Source organism: Crinia signifera, chromosome 11, assembly GCF_055691185.1.
Source record: "Crinia signifera chromosome 11, ASM5569118v1, whole genome shotgun sequence".
Taxonomy (NCBI): Eukaryota; Metazoa; Chordata; class Amphibia; order Anura; family Myobatrachidae; genus Crinia; species Crinia signifera.
The window spans coordinates 34858657-34874653 of NC_139227.1; the positions used below are offsets into that span (position 1 = coordinate 34858657).

General features: G+C 47.1%; 1 protein-coding gene across 2 annotated transcripts in view; it reads right to left on the reverse strand.

Annotated features, from left to right (window-relative positions):
* LOC146045385 (dual specificity protein phosphatase 22-A-like) overlaps nucleotides 1-15646 on the reverse strand; it is a 69680-nt gene extending 54034 nt beyond the window's left edge. The window contains exons 1-4 of one of the 2 annotated variants that reach the window (XM_083164169.1): nucleotides 15389-15646; nucleotides 15183-15232; nucleotides 11287-11320; nucleotides 10181-10263 (exon numbers count right to left, since the gene is read on the reverse strand). In XM_083164169.1, the coding sequence (XP_083020295.1) occupies nucleotides 10181-10263; nucleotides 11287-11320; nucleotides 15183-15203 (138 nt within the window). In that variant the 5' untranslated portion in view covers nucleotides 15204-15232; nucleotides 15389-15646. Of the gene's footprint in view, nucleotides 1-10180; nucleotides 10264-11286; nucleotides 11321-15182 lie in introns of both variants that reach the window. The other variant, XR_014465426.1, reaches the window with a different exon arrangement.
* Nucleotides 15647-15997: the final 351 nt, after the last annotated feature.

Sequence of the window (15997 nt, forward strand, 5' to 3'; positions counted from 1 at the left end):
GACATTTCCAGCCTCATTTCCTCCCCACTCCTCCCTACATCTCCAGGCTCATTTCCTCCCCATTCCTCCCTACATATCCAGGCCCATTTCCACCCACAGCTCCAAGCTCATTTCCTCCCCTCACCTCCCTACATCTCTCTACATCTCCAGGCTAATTTCTGCTCTGCTCCTCCCTACATCTCCTGGCTCATTTCCGCCCCGCTCCTCATTACATCTCCAAGCTCATTTCCTTCCCGCTCCTTCCTACATCTCCAGGTTCATTTCTTCCTCGCTCCTCCCTACATCTCAAGGCTCATTTCCTCTCCACTGCTCCCTACATCCTCAGGCTCATTTCCTCCCCACTCCTCCCTACATCCCCAGGCTCATTTCCTCCCCACTACTCCCTGCATCTCCAGGCTCATTTCCTCCCCACTCCTACCTACATCCCTAGGCTCATTTCCACCCCACTCCTCCCTACATCCCCGGGCTCCTTTTCTCCCCGCTCCTCCCTACATCTCCAGGCTAATTTTCTTCCCACTCCTCCCTACATCTCAAGGCTCCTTTCCTCCCTACATCCCCAGGCTCATTTCCTCCCCACTTCTCCCTAGATCTCCAGGCTCATTTTCTTCCAGCTCCTCCCTACATCCCCAGGCTTATTTCCTCCCCACTCCTCCCTGAATCTCTAGGCTCATTTCCTTCCCGCTCCTTCCTATATCTCCAGGCTAGTTTCCTTCCCACTCCTTCCTACATCTCCAGGCTCATTTCCTCACCACTCCTCCCTACATCTCCAGGCTCATTTCCTTCCCGCTCCTCCCTGCATCTTCAGGCTCATTTCCTCCCTGCTCCTGCCTACATCTCTAGACTCCTTTTCTCTCTGCTTCTCCCTATATCTCCAGGCTCATTTCTTCCCCACTCCTCCCTACATGTCCAGGCTTATTTCCTCCCTGCTTCTCCCTACATCTTCAGGCTTATTTCCTCCCTGCTCCTCCCTACATCTCCAGGCTCATTTCCTCTCAGTCTCCCTCTCACCTTCTTCACTCTACTGATGATTACTTCCACACTTCCCTGATCATAGCTTTCCATTCCTCAATTGAGGATTTTGCCAGAGCCAATCCTAACCAGAGGAGTAACAATGGGAGTGTGGAACCAGAGGCATCACTAGGGGGGTGTGGCCCACGCCACAGTGTCAGCCCTCCAGGGTGTGACACCAAAATGCTGGCTCCTCCTCAATTACTTTGAGCCAATTGCTGCACTGTAACATTATCGCGCAGTACCCGCTACTGTACATTGTAGATTTTACCTACCACCCACAGCCACGTTCCATGGAAAATGCCCAATGTTTTGCTACTTTAGGTATGGGAGATGTTTACACTGCACATCACCCATGCCTCACGATGGAAGACGTGAAGCGACACCTTTATAGAGTGTAAGATCCAACAGTACTGGAAATTATGAAAATTATGTAACAATAGTCTCTAAATTGCTGCATAATATGATGGAAATATTTAAATAAGTGACATGACTACTCCTGTCGAAACTGACAATACAGCAACTCTCTTCCTTTCTTTTCTTAAACTTCTTTCTTCTGTTCCATACAGAATCAGCACACTGTATATTCCACTGACCTCTCTATTGGCCTCGTCCAGTTGGAATGTAATGCCTGGTACACACCAGGATGACTAGGGCCCGATCCCCTCAATCTAGATCCAATTCCGACCAATTGGATGTAGATTGTGTGGTGATTGGGCCCTTTTCTGTCCTGGTGTGGACCGATACCGATCCGATGCGCGGTCCCGCGGGTCGGTCGGTCGTTATTCAGATCCTACCTGCTGAAGGTAGGATCTGAATAACGACCATACTGCCGGGTGCGGGTCGCCATTGGATCGGTGCACATAGTGAGCGGGTCTGAAGAAACACTGACGACCCGCTCACAATGTGCATCGTGAGCGGGTCGTCGTGGTGTGTACCCTAAATGGTCTATAGACATCCCAAGTATTGGCTTGCTGCCTGATCTCTTGTCCCAATATGACACTACACTTAGATATCTGCATTCCTCTTATCTACAAGAGGTTCACATCAGGACAATACACAGGGCATATATTTCTCCTGCTCAGAGGAAACATGACTACTCTTGAAAAAAAAAAACATTTTAATACATTGGACTCGTCGAACGGCCCCCCACACTTATAGAGGTGAAACAAAAATGAATCCAAATTCTATACTGTGATAGACGGTCTACTATCCCCGAGGTTTAGACGAGCAGAAAAATTCTACAAAAAGTAAGAATTCTTCATTAATACATTGGATGAATGCTCCCAGAATCATATAATGAAACTCTTCGAAAATACCACATGGAACCTACTCCGACAGGTTGCTGCGGGCAGGTGAAAGTAATGTTCCGAGTAGATTTGTTGTGAAGAATGTTGATCTAGACTCTGGGGTTAACAACCATAGCTTTGAGATGTTATTTGATTTTGGTTCTGCTATCCTTTTTCAATATTTTCTCCCCCCCCCCCATCCCTTGTTTCCCCCCTTGATTTTCTTCAAGGTGCCATTGCGCCGTCCGATTGGGCATCTAGTTGTGTATGTTATATGTCATTGCACTATTTTGCTTAATTTCCAATGATATACATGTTCTTCTAAAGTGCTATACTATTTTGTAATGCTGTCGTTTCGATTTGAAAACTAATAAAATATCTTTTAAAAAAAAGTGACATGAACAATATTACCTGTGGACACGAGAATGAGGAACAAATTAGCCCAGTTTGTCTTGGATGACTCAAGTAAATATAGGTAAAACACTATGGGCAATATAAATCTTTACCTGTTAATATTTACTGTCCCTTGATCTTAAAGTATCGACAAAGATTAAGAAGACAAAAAAAAGTGTAGCTCTAAGGATGATTTATTTTTTGTATCGCTGCAATCCTTTGCTGCCGCTGGTGGTAACCATTCCAACAGGGTGCATCGCCCCCCAACTAATCACCACCAGTGCCATTATTTAGACCTCCCCGCTTGTATAGATTTACTTAGGTCAGGAGCTATTTGTAAGAAATATTGTTGGGACTCAGGGGCTTGCCCTCTGGCTGAGTGAGATGTGATTTGGAAGGGGATGGTGGTGTCATTTATCATTAGCTACAGGACAGGCAGTGTCTTGTGGTCTCTTGTGGGCACCTCTGAAGTGTCAGGACTCCTGCAGCTGTTTCCTGACCATCTCCAGGAGGAGCAGAGACATCTGCAGAGGATGCTGAGTGTCATCTCCTAGACCATTGTCCTGCGGTCCCTGCCCTCAATCTCGGCTGGATGTATTACTCAACCAACCACCCTTTTCCTGTTCCTCCTTCTCCGTGTCACACGCGGGGAACATTTAAGATGTGGGACAGATGCCAGGCTGTGCACACATTATTTTTATCCCCCCAGCCTGCAGTGTCTGAGACTAGTTATAGCTGCAGCTGCATTCGCCATTTCATGTATCTGGCACCATTAGGACACATAAAAACAAGAGAGAGACAAAAAAAACACCTTAAGCGCTAAAAGATGTCCTGGTGCTGCTAGTCCATCAAATAATAGTCCAACTGTAAACTATAAAAAAAAAATGTCAACGTTTTAGGACCCTTCACGGCGCTGGACCTTTGGATTTAGAGCGAACTAGATGTACAAGTATAGTTCACTACAATGTCCCAAATTTAAAGCAACAAAGTCCATAAAAAATTTCCAAATTTCATTGCATTCAAAATATTGTGAAAAACTTCAATAAAAAAATAATAAAAATGATAATCATAATATAAAAAAATACATGTTTGCAGGGGTGTCTTTTTTACATGAGCAAATAAATTAATTGTTGGGTTTTCTTATATCAAAGCCTGGATATTGCTCAGAATAATCAACTGACTGAAATATTTATGTATTAGTAGGCCTACCCAGCGTATGGAATCGGTACATCTGTCAGAATGAACTTAGGTCTACAGTCATTAGGTCGACCCCATTAGGTCGACTGGCTGGAAGGTCGACCTGATTTAAGGTCGACATGGACCAAGGTCGACATGACTTAAGGTCGAATTTGCATAAAGGTCGACATGAGGAAGGTCGACTGGTCATAAGGTCGACATGGGTTTTTCACTGGTTTTTTATCCGAATGTCGACACAGTCGACATGGACACAGTTGGCAATGAGAATCGGACCCTCGCATCGCTCGCTTCGCTTCACTCGACACAGCTTTAATAAACTCCTCCACGCCCTAGTGGATGGTAGGGCATGAAATACCGCCTGTCGGCACATGTCGGCTCAAAAAACAGTTAAAAAATGTCTCATGTCAACCTTATGACCAGTCGACCTTCCTCATGTCGACATTTATGCAAATTCGACCTTCATGTCGACCTTGGCCCATGTCGACCTTAAGTCAGGTCGACCTTCCTGCCAGTCGACCTAGTGGGGTCGACCTAATGACTGTAGACCTAAGTTCATTCTAATAGATGACCGCATCCCAGCGTATTGCCTGTCCCATCCATTATGCTAGAGCAGGCATACTAGTACAGAGAGTGGTTAACTTATTGCAATGGAAATGTAGGACTTAACGCTCAAAAGAAGTGACAATTGGCTTGTTGTCTCCTAGGTAACAGGGATGTTGTTTTTGAAAGTCTGGTCATGACTCTATAAGCGTCCTCCATAATGCAGGGCCGGCAACAGAAATCTGACGGCTCCCCCTATCCATCTCCCTGAAGCGGAGACGGGCAGGGAAAGCGCTCCCCGCCTCCGTACTGCGTTGTGCTGAAGGGTACATGCGTGCACGTGAGACGCTCACGCGTCTCCGTCAGATGGAGCGCATCTCCGCCAGCTAAGGTGCTTTTATAAACCATTGCTAGGCACTGCACTGCCGTAACAATGTTTACAGCCCCTGAGCCACTCACAAGCTTGGGGCCAGGTACAGGTGTCCCCTTTAAAAACATAGAAACATAGAATTTGACAGCAGATAAGAACCACTTGGCCCATCTAGTCTGCCCCTTTTTTAAACATGTTACCTCAAACCATATTTGATCCTTATTTTTTTGTAAGGATATCAATATGCCTATCCCAAGCATGTTTAAATTGTACTACTGTATTTGCCTCTACCACCTCTGATGGGAGGCTATTCCACTTATCTACTACTCTTTCTGTGAAGTAATTCTTCCTCAAATTTCCCCTGAATCTTCCTCCCTCTAGTGTCAGTGCATGTCCTCGTGTTCTGTTGCTCCTCTTCCTGTGAAGAATGTCTCCCACCTGTACCTTCCTCCCCCCAGTGTCAGTGCATGTCCTCGTGTTCTGTTGCTCCTCTTCCTGTGAAGAATGTCTCCCACCTGTACCTTGTTAAAACCCTTGATATATTTGAAAGTTTTTATCATGTCCTGCTTTCCCTTCTCTGCTCTAAAGCAGGGGCGTAGGGAGGGCGGAGCCAGTGGAGCACAAGCTCCGGGCGCCGGGAGATTAAATGGAGCTGGAGCTGTCCCCCGCCCGCCCCGGCAGAGATGCGCTGTGTCCGCTGCTATTTCCAATTAAGAATCACGCTGGACCGCTAGCCAATAGGCGCTTGCTGGACTGCAAATTCAACTCCATGCCCACTTGGATAGTGGGGGTATGAACAGGTTGGGTATACAATAAAAAATGGGGTCTGGGGGGCATTTAACATTGGACCCAATGTAAAATCGGGTCCCAGGGACCATTTAACATTGAATCCAATGGAAATATCGCGTCGATCGCATTGCATCACATGCGATTTGGTTGCATGCGATGCGATCGACGCGATTTTTTTCGACCCTATCAAAAAATCGGGCGCCCAGTTATTACACAAGTACCTTAAGATCTTTTAGTCTTTTCTGGTACATTTTGTGATGTAGGCCATGCACCATTTTAGTTGCCCTTCTTTGTACAGTCTCTAATGTATTTATATCCTTCTGGAGATATGGCCTCCAGAACTGAACACAATACTCTAGGTGAGGTCGTACCAATGACCTATAAAGTGGCATTATTACTTCTTTATTTCTACTGCTGATTCCTCTCCCTATGCAACCAAGCATCTGACTTGCCTTCTTCATTGCTTTGTTACATTGCCTAACTGCCTTTGGGGCGCATTTATCAACATATTGCGATGCCGGCGCAGTGGCATCGCCGGACATCGCATTGCGGTCATGAAGTACACCACCTGAATGTATGATTAAAAGGGCGCAGGGACAGGGCTCCGAAAGGAGCCCGTCCCTGCGAAGCCCTGACCCGGAAGCCGGGGGGTCTGCACATGCGCGGTTATGCGCTGACCCCCACCGACCCCTGTGGGTCCCAAAATGGCGATAGCCTAGGGATGCGAAACCGGGCTGCCCGATGTTAATACATCGGGCAGCTTCGCATCCCCCATAGAAACCTATGGGGGATGCGGCGGTGCAGGGGCGATCGCAGCAGGGATACATTTAGGAGATACTTAGTATTTGCGGCTAAACCCCGAAAACTGGTGTTTTCGGGGATTTAGCCGCAAATATGGTTTGATAAATGGGCCCCTTTTAAGTCCCCTGAAATAGTGACACCTAGATCCCTCTCTTCCTCAGAAGTTTCCATTATAGTGCCATTTATACTATATTTAGTCTTTAGATTTTTGCAACCCAAGTCCATAATTTTGCATTTTTGGGCATTAAACTATAGTTGCCATGCTCTTGACCATTCCTCTAATCTACCTAGATCATCAATCATTTGTTTTACCCCCCCTGGTGCATACCTTTGTGTCATCTGCAAAAAGGCACATTTTGCCCTCAATTCCATTTGCAATATCACCAATAAAGATATTTATTGAACAGGGACATTAGGGCAGGGCAGGTAACCCCCTTGTCACCTGCCCTGCCCTAATGTCCCTGTTCTGGGGGACATTTAGTGCATGCACAGTATACATGTTTTACCCTTGGCCTGTAAATAAACCAGATTTTCCACCTGCACAGCTCAAGCTGTACATAAATGATCCCCTACAGGACCTGCAGGTCGGGAGGGATAAGTGTGTGGGGTGGCAATGTGAATTATGTTGTTGTGTTCCATATACTGGGCACAATATACATGTAAAAAGGTTACAATCTAATATGTTTCCATGAAACAGGTGAACAGGAGCGATGACTGGAAATGTATTTCTTTGTGGCAGAATCATTTATATCTATATATAACAAGTGACGAGGACCTTACACAAACATTTCCTTATGTCTTTCTCATATAAACCTATGAAAAGGCTCAAGTTTTGTTTCTCTATGCGCTGTTTTACAGTATGTGTTGTTTTTGTTTGTGGTTTTATACATCTGACTGAGCCTTCATTAATACATGGCCTTCTTTCCAGTAACCCAAATCACTGTGGAATTATACTGCCATCTAGTGTGCAGTGTAGGTACAGTATATCCTGCTACAGTTGCATATAAAGTAATAAAACAAATAAGGAATATGATTAAATAAGTGGAGGAGATCAGGCTTATATGTGACCTATAAAATGTTACCAAAAAAACTGTCTGCGTGCTGCGAAGAGCCCCACGATGTTTCCATAAGCACCTGCACATGGGGCACCCTTATAAAACGACGTGAAAAAGGGAGTTTATGCTGGACTCCTTCACTTGGGGGGTTCTCTCAAAACTAAAAGATCAATTCATGCAGATTATCCTCCATAATTAAAGTGTATTCTCAGTTTAGCTGGTAAGTGGCACAAACCAAGAAACTAGAAAATGAGTCATCAAGTTCAATAAGAGAATTATATTTATAGGATGTTCTGTTTAAGTATGTATCAGTGTGATTCATTAGTATCCTTCAGTGACTTTGCCACTACCTCATTACAATGCCTATTTATATACCATTTTGACTGTCTGTAAATACCCAGTTTGTTTATACACTTTTTACACTTGTAAAGCACAATTTATAGGGCAGATGTATTAAGCTTTAACAAGAGATAAATCCAATTGTGATAAGGAGAGATAAACGTCCAGCCAATCACCTCCTAACTGCCATGTTACAGCCTGTGTTTGAAAAAGTCAGTAAGGAGCTGATTGGCTGGACGTTTATCTCTCCTTATCACCCTTGCATTTATCTCTTGTTAAGGCTTAATACATCTGCCCCATAGGAATTTTCTGCGCTATTTAACAGTTAATAAATAAACAACAATCTGTATAACCTGCACCTGATCTTCTGAGTGACCGGAGCTATCTGGACGTAAGGGCCCATTTATCAAGTAATATTTGCGGCTAAATCCCCGAAAACACTCGTTTTCGGGGGTTAACCACAAATATTAAGTATCCCCCTAATGTATCACAGGGGACCGCAGCAGGAATCTCTGATCCCTGCTGTGATCCCCCCTGCAGCGCCGCCGTCCGCATCCCCCATAGGTTTCTATGGGGGATGCGAAGCTGCCCGATGTATCAACATCGGGCAGCCCGTCTTCGCACCCCTGGGCTATCGCCATCCTGATATGGTGATAGCCCATTGTAGCCTATGGCTACACATCGCACTGCCGAGTGGGGCAGTGCGGTCACAGGGGTCGGCGGGGGTCAGCGCATTACTGCGCATGCGCAGCCCCCCCGGCTTCCGGGTCAGGGATACGCAGGGACGGGCTCCTTTCGGAGCCCTGTCCCTGCGCCATCATAATGATACATACCAGCGGTATTTCACAATACCGCAATGCGATGTCCGGCGATGTAATTGCGCCGGCATCGCTCTATATTGATAAATGCGCCCTGTAATCACTGTGAGATCATTTTTCTCCTCTGCCACATGTCACACTATGGGGCTTATTCAGCTTAGCTCACTGTATGAAGCAGGGATAAGGCCGAAGTGATAAAGTGCCTGGTACTTTATCACCGACCAATGAGCTTCTAAAGGCCCCCATACACTATACGATTTGGGCACGATTTCACCCGATTCGGATTAATCGGGCCGTGATATCTGTTAAAATCGCAGATATAGACATCCCGTCCAACCCGTGCGTATCGGACCGGAGTTGGGAGGTCGGATGGGCTGCACATAAGATTTGCTAAATCTTATGTGCAGCCCAGAGCCGTGTGGGGGATGCTGGCTACCAGAGAGCCGGGCGGGTGGTGGCGGCACAGGGAGCCGGGCAGGGGAGGAAGCCGCTACCATCAGCACGGCAGCGGGAGCAGGGGGGCGGCGCAGGGAACCGGGCAGGAGAAGACACTGCAGCGGCGCAGCGCCAGCAGCGGGAGAAAAGCCCATACAAATGAATGGGAAGCCATTCATTGGCTGAGACCTCTCTCAGCCAATCAGCGATTGGCTGAGAGAGGTCTAAGCCAATCAGTGGCTGCCCATTAGCTATGGACTTTCTTGTTTTTTTAAGTCCTGTTGTCCAGATGCTGGCGCTGCAGCGCTCCCTGGCAGCATCTTCCATTCTGTTGCCCGATTCCCTGCAGCGCCCCCCCCCCCCTGCTCCCGCTGCCGCGCTGATAGTAGCGGCTTCCTCCCCTGCCCGGGACCCTGCGCTGACTCCCTCTGCCTGGCTCTCTGATAGCCGGCAACCCCCCCACTGCCATCCCCGATCCCTGGCCCCCTGGGGAACTGCATGTGATAAATTGCATGCGATTTATCACATACACAACTTGGCACATCAAGTGCCAATTCATGTGTGACCCTCCCAGGGGAGCTGTCAGGATGATTATGTATGGGGGCCTTAACTGTCGCTTTTTAAACCCAGCCTGTAACTTAACAATCAGGAGCTGATTGGCCGGTGATAAAGTACCAGCCACTTTATCACTTCTCTTCCCTTTTCACTGCTTCATACATCTACCCCCAAATATCGAAAATGGGTAATAGGCAATTTTTGAGATTCGACGCATGCCAAGCCCTTAAACTGCCGTCGCTTTCTAAAAAGTGTGACCTCAGTCTAAGTGATGGTCTTGGGCGCTGACATATCATTGGGAGACCATTTGCCAGGCAGTTGGCGCTGGCTGCGTGACATCACACACAGCCGCTGCGAGCCAAGCCATGGCTGCAAAGCACTCACATTTCTGCAACGCAGTTGCAAAATTTGGCAATTGTATTGTAGGGAAGGACCCAGCATGTGGGGCAGCCTTGCTCTTTGCTGGGTGACCCTACGCATGACAGAGAAGCCAGTTGTAGTTGCGTGAAGTTTCCCAAAACTACAACTGATGCTGAATGAGCGCATATGTCTGCAGCAGGCACCGAGGGGCGTTACATACATGGTACTCACCGACAGCAAGGGTTGGGCATTGTTATGAACGGACACAATGTGTGTGACCCCATTTCTGCTCAAAGTCGCCTGGTCCTCTGCATCTACAGAGAAGGAGCATAAAGGAGGAGATATTAGACTATTTCCCCCTATGGGGAAAACGTATTAAACCTTCAAAGAGTAGAAACGTTGCACAAGACAATCAACGCTTGAGTGTTTCCAGAAATCAGCGCAACTTAATACCAATAATAAATGACCTTTTACTGAGTGATTAATTATAAATATCACTTGTTTGTTCACAGTTTACAGAGTGAAAACCGGAAACGGTAAAATGATCTATTTCTGGCACTTTGAGGTTTAAAGGTCACTAACGGCTGTGCAGGAACAGTTAGCATAGGGGTCAATGGTAGTAGTAGTGTAGTAGGGGGCACTGGCCGTAATAACACTTACAGGAAATGTACCCTCACGGTGCGGGAAGCACATGTCCCCGTCTTCCCCCCTATCTGTCACTGCAGCAAACCAACAACAATGCATTTTGTGGGGAGATCTTCTTTAATCCCTTCAAGCCCATTTGGGGGCCCATGGCCAGAAGCATTGTTGTGGCTTCTTATTGTAGCTACAGCTAATTTATACTATATTGTAATTACTAAACATAAGAAAAGGTAGACACACACACACACACACAAAATAATCATAGAGCTATAGCTGGTCTTTATCCAATGGTTACATGCAGGGCTATTTTTCAGTAGGCTCCAGCAGGAACTGAGGCCCTTATTCTAGTTCACTCTTTCTGACAAAATGTTTCTTAGATGGACAAAACCATGTGCACTGCAGGTGAGGCAGGTGTAAAACCCCACCCAAATCTAATTATCTCTGCACAAGTAACACCTGCCTCACCTGCAGTGCACATGGTTTTGTCCATCTAAGAAATATTTTGTCAGAAAGAGTGAACTAGAATAAGGGCCTCAGTTCCTGCTGGAGCCTGCTGAAAAATAGCCCTGGTTACATGTATATATATTTTGGGTGATCCCCAAAACATTACAGCAAACATCCAAGAGTTTTCCCCATACAGTTATATCCTTATGTAATCATTACGGTATGTCCAGCTCTTTATACAGTACACTCACCCCGTATGTTCCCCAGGTATAACCCATCTAGGATCTGTAACATATTAATGGCATACATTATTAGGATTATACAATGTAAAAACAGAGAAAAATACATAAAAATAACAATTGTATGTTACAAAGTCAGTTCATCTTAACAAAAAACAATTAGTTTAGATAATGTTCTAAGATCACTTTTATAAATGTAGTAACACAGACATAAAATATTGCAGAGACAGTCGTCTAGTTCTCTGATATTAGCTGTGTATAAGAATCCATCTCTCAGTGATGGTTACAGATGACAACCAGACTCTGACAATGGAGACACCATTAATACTGTGGGTTATTTAGAGGCGGATGTACATGTTTTTGTTGCATAACTTACTTATTTCCGTAATTCATATAAATCTTCTAATACACTCTTCTGTATTGCTAACTTTTATCTCTCAGAGTTAGACTAGGGAATCAGGAAAGTGGAGGCAGAACACAGGGATAATAATAAATATTAATGGTATTTAATACCCCTTTTCCACTAGCAAAAATAACCTTCGACGTGGGTTTTTTGTTAGTTAAAAAGGGGTATTAAATAACATTAATATTTCTTATTATATGATGCGATGTGACCTGGGATATGTTCGCACTGTAAAAGTGCAGCTGGGAGATGCTGTCACCTCAAGGGACATGTAATTTATATAAAATTATATATACACGCAACAACTTTTAGGGTCCGATTTGTCACCATTACTATCCACAGATGTGATGTGATAATATTGGCCCAATTCACAATGCGATAATTGATTACATTGTATGAATGTAACAATCATCGCATGGAGGGACAGAGCTTTAGTAAAAAAAGAAAGGGTCAGGTACTGCTGCCGGAATCTCGATCGGTCAGTATGCGGTGGGTGGGGGGTATGGGGCTCCGACAGTGGGGATCCCGACAGTCAGTATCACGATGTTGGGATCCCGACTGCCAGTGCTCCGACGGGGGTGAGTGCAAAGAAAGTCCCTTGCGGGCTTGCTGTGCTCACCACCCTGAGGCGCGGTGGCCCCTGCAAGGGAAAATAGCCCCTGTGAGTCGGGATCCCCACTGTCGGAGCGTCATCCGGCACCTGGCTGGAAGGCTAGCATGCTGCCAGGGAAGGGTGGGTTAGGTTTAGGCACTATTAGGAAGACTTGGCGCCCAATTTAGGCCTGATCGCTGGGCTGCAAATTTTCAGAACCCAGCAATCAAATAGTCGCCACCTGCCAGAATGAAATCCCGCCCATGTGCACGGCTGCGAATGCGATTGCAGCAATGTGCAGCGGCCACATAAGACTAGACTTACTCAGCAACGCAATGGCTGTGGGGAGATTGGGGCTGCAGCTGAATTCACCGTGCCTCCCAAAATCCGGAAGCCACCTGTGGTTTTCAGCGGCACTCCCAGAAAACGCAGGCATGCCACCCACAAACGCCCACCTCCTGTCAATCTAGTTGTAAACAGCCAGCGACGACAAGCCATCGCTGGCTTTGTTCACAAGGAGACCTTGTGCATGCTGCACATGCGCGGTCTTCCAATCAACGGCATAGCACACAGTGTTGGAGTTGTGATTTAGGCACACAGGAAAATATAGTGGGCATTTCTGTACGGTGACAGGGAGGTGGCTTAGCACACACATGGCGGTAGTCCCGTTTATTGGGCGCACCAAGAAAATCCCCACAGAAGCCGATGTGCACAGAGATCACGGAGGACAGACAGGGAAGAGTTAAATCCAGCAATGACTATGGTATAATAGCCCGGCCAGGCAGACACCTGGACCACCCAGACCCCATGCACTCACACAGCAGGCGCCACACATTTCTGTTTAATCTCTACAGAGACATCACGGGATATTTACCACTTTATAATGGCAATTTTTATGCTATGTTTATCTGAGAGATCCCTATTTATAAACCACATCACCGGTGGCTGCTGGGGATCATGTCTGTGCAGCCGAGCAGCCCTGAGCGATATTTACTAACACTATCCAATAAGCCTACATATAATGGCAGGCACATCATCCAGACATACCCTCGCCTACCTGGTCCTATACCCAATGTCCATGGCATGAAGGAGAGGAGAGCACTGGCAGTAGAGATAGAAAGTTATAGCAAAAGTGTATTTAATTCTTTCTAAATTTTTGAAATGTTTGCTGCTAGATAGTAAATAGGACATACAATGCACCAGTAAGTGGATGGCTCTGGTCACTGCCCTTAAGTGAGCGCTAACAGCAGCTGCTAAAGGGTTAATGATTCATTGCAGCGCCATGGGCTGATCCCCTGCACCGTAGTATTTACCCGCGGTTATCCAGGATGACAGCAGGTTGTTGCCGTCTAATTTTAGCTGATCCCTCTTATGTCAGAGCATTTATCCCAGCCAGTCAGCCACGGATCCCCAGATCAAATTGCTGAAAACCAGACACATAAAATAAAGAAGTGTTTGCACAACATTAGAAATCTATTCATTCCAATCAAGGAGAAGTCTTCCTAAATCCCCAGAATTATTAGGGAGAACATAAATCACAGCCCAATATTTGCAAAGGGAAACCTATATTTGTGAAATAAAACCATTTGGTGTCCTCCCTGGGGGAGACTCACTAGGACAGCGCCACGTAACTCGTGGATGTACGCAGGGCAGCCACCAGAAATTGTGGGGCCTGGGACTGACAAAACAAGCAGGGCCCTCCATCCCTTCTCAAAATGTTAGCATGCCTGAGAACACCTCTGGTGTACTGCATAGGCCTAGCAGTCCCCCCTGTGGAGTCTTCATATAACTATAGGAGCCAGTGGTAAAGTATTTTATGGTGACCTCGTCTTCTAAGTTATCCTATATATATATATAATAAAAGTCTAATGAGTTTGAAGAAACTCAGGAGCCCGAGGTGTGCTCCCTACCACCAGTGCTGTGCCTAAACACGTGCAAAGGGGGCCGTGCGATCGAATGGGCTTATCTCCCGAAGGAGACGGGCCCCGTTTTTCTCCTAACCCCTCTCAACCATAAGGCCGAAGAGGGGAAAATAGGGAACGGTGGGGTCTCTTCGCCGAAGCTTAGAGAGACCCTCATTCCTCAACCCCCGGAAGGGTTAGGAAGGTGGGTCCTCCGCACCCGAAGGTTTGGAGAGACCCTCAGTGGACTTCCCTCCGCCTTGCGGCTCGGGGTCGTCCTCGGGGGGGACCGCAGCTCTCCCCAAAAGGCGAGAGCTTTGGCACATTGGGGAAATGGAAGGCCCGTAAGGGTCGACCACACTACCCATAAAAACGTGACAAACTACAGAAAAACAGAAAACGTGAAAGTGCACGAACGTGGAGAAGAAGATAAATAAATAATAAAGAGGACCCCAGCCAGAAGGCCGGGTCTAATGCTGCTCCTCACCTCTATGGTGTGCCAGTGCCTACAGACATTAGATTGCTCCCAACGGAGGTCAATTCAGTAACCCACACCCCCTAGACCAGTGGAGTCAAACTCATGGCCCTCCAGCTGTTATGGAACTATATGTCCCAGCATGCCCTGCCACAGTTTTAGCAATCCATTATATCAAATCTGTGGCATGGCATGCTGGGATGTGTAGTTTCACAACAGCGGGAGGGCCATGAGTGTGCCCAGCGTTCTCATGGGAGCACCCATGAAACGCTGGGTGTACCCATATGCTAACGCACACGGACGCACACGGCCGTGCGAATGGGTCTGAATAAGTGAATAAGTGTGATAACATCCCTAAGAACCAGGATCAATTAGATTGGGCTATAGAGATTACAATGTATACTGATGCGGTTTCTCCCATAAGCACAATGTAGAACCATAACTATACAGCAACTAATCACACAGAAAGCTTTGTCCTGGTAACACACATATGTAACCACATCCTCAGTATAGTTAGTGTAAACACGACTGTAGTACCTGGCTCATTCCTCCGCCCATGACTCCCAGCAGGAACTGGTTACCAGGACCTGCAGATAAACAGAAGGGAGGGAGAGGGGGGGGGGGATGAAAGTTTGTATCAGGCAACAGTAACAGAAAAGCAGCGACTGTCACAGCAGAGATCACAGGAATCCTTAGTATAAGAGAGGTGACAATGCTGAGAGGGGACAGGAAAGGTCCATTACAGGAGAGGACAGCTGGGCTGCAGGTCAGTCAGGCTCCAGGACTCCTTGCACAGGGACTAAGGCATCAGGTTACTCTACAGACCAACCAGTCAGAGGAGGGGCCAGTGACACGTGGCCAGTGGGAGGTATCAGGAGTGGGGGTCGGTGTCACCCATGGCCAGGTGATCAATATAAAGGACAGGAACTCATATAGTCTGAGCATTGTAGAAGATGACAGGAGGTGATGCTGGGGACACCTATGGCCAGTGTGAGGTGACAGGAGGCAGTGCTGGGGACACCTATGGCCAGTGTGAGGTGACAGGAGGCAGTGTTGGGGACACCTATGGGCAGTGTGAGGTGTCGGGAGGCAGTGCTGGGGACACCTATGGCCAGGGTGAGGTGTCGGGAGGCAGTGCTGGGGACACCTATGGCCAGGGTGAGGTGCCGGGAGGCAGTGCTGGGGACACCTATGGCCAGTGTGAGATGACAGGAGGCAGTGCTGGGGACACCTATGGCCAGTGTGAGGTGACAGGAGGCAGTGCTGGGGACACCTATGGCCAGTGTGAGGTGACAGGAGGCAGTGTTGGGGACACCTATGGGCAGTGTGAGGTGTCGGGAGGCAGTGCTGGG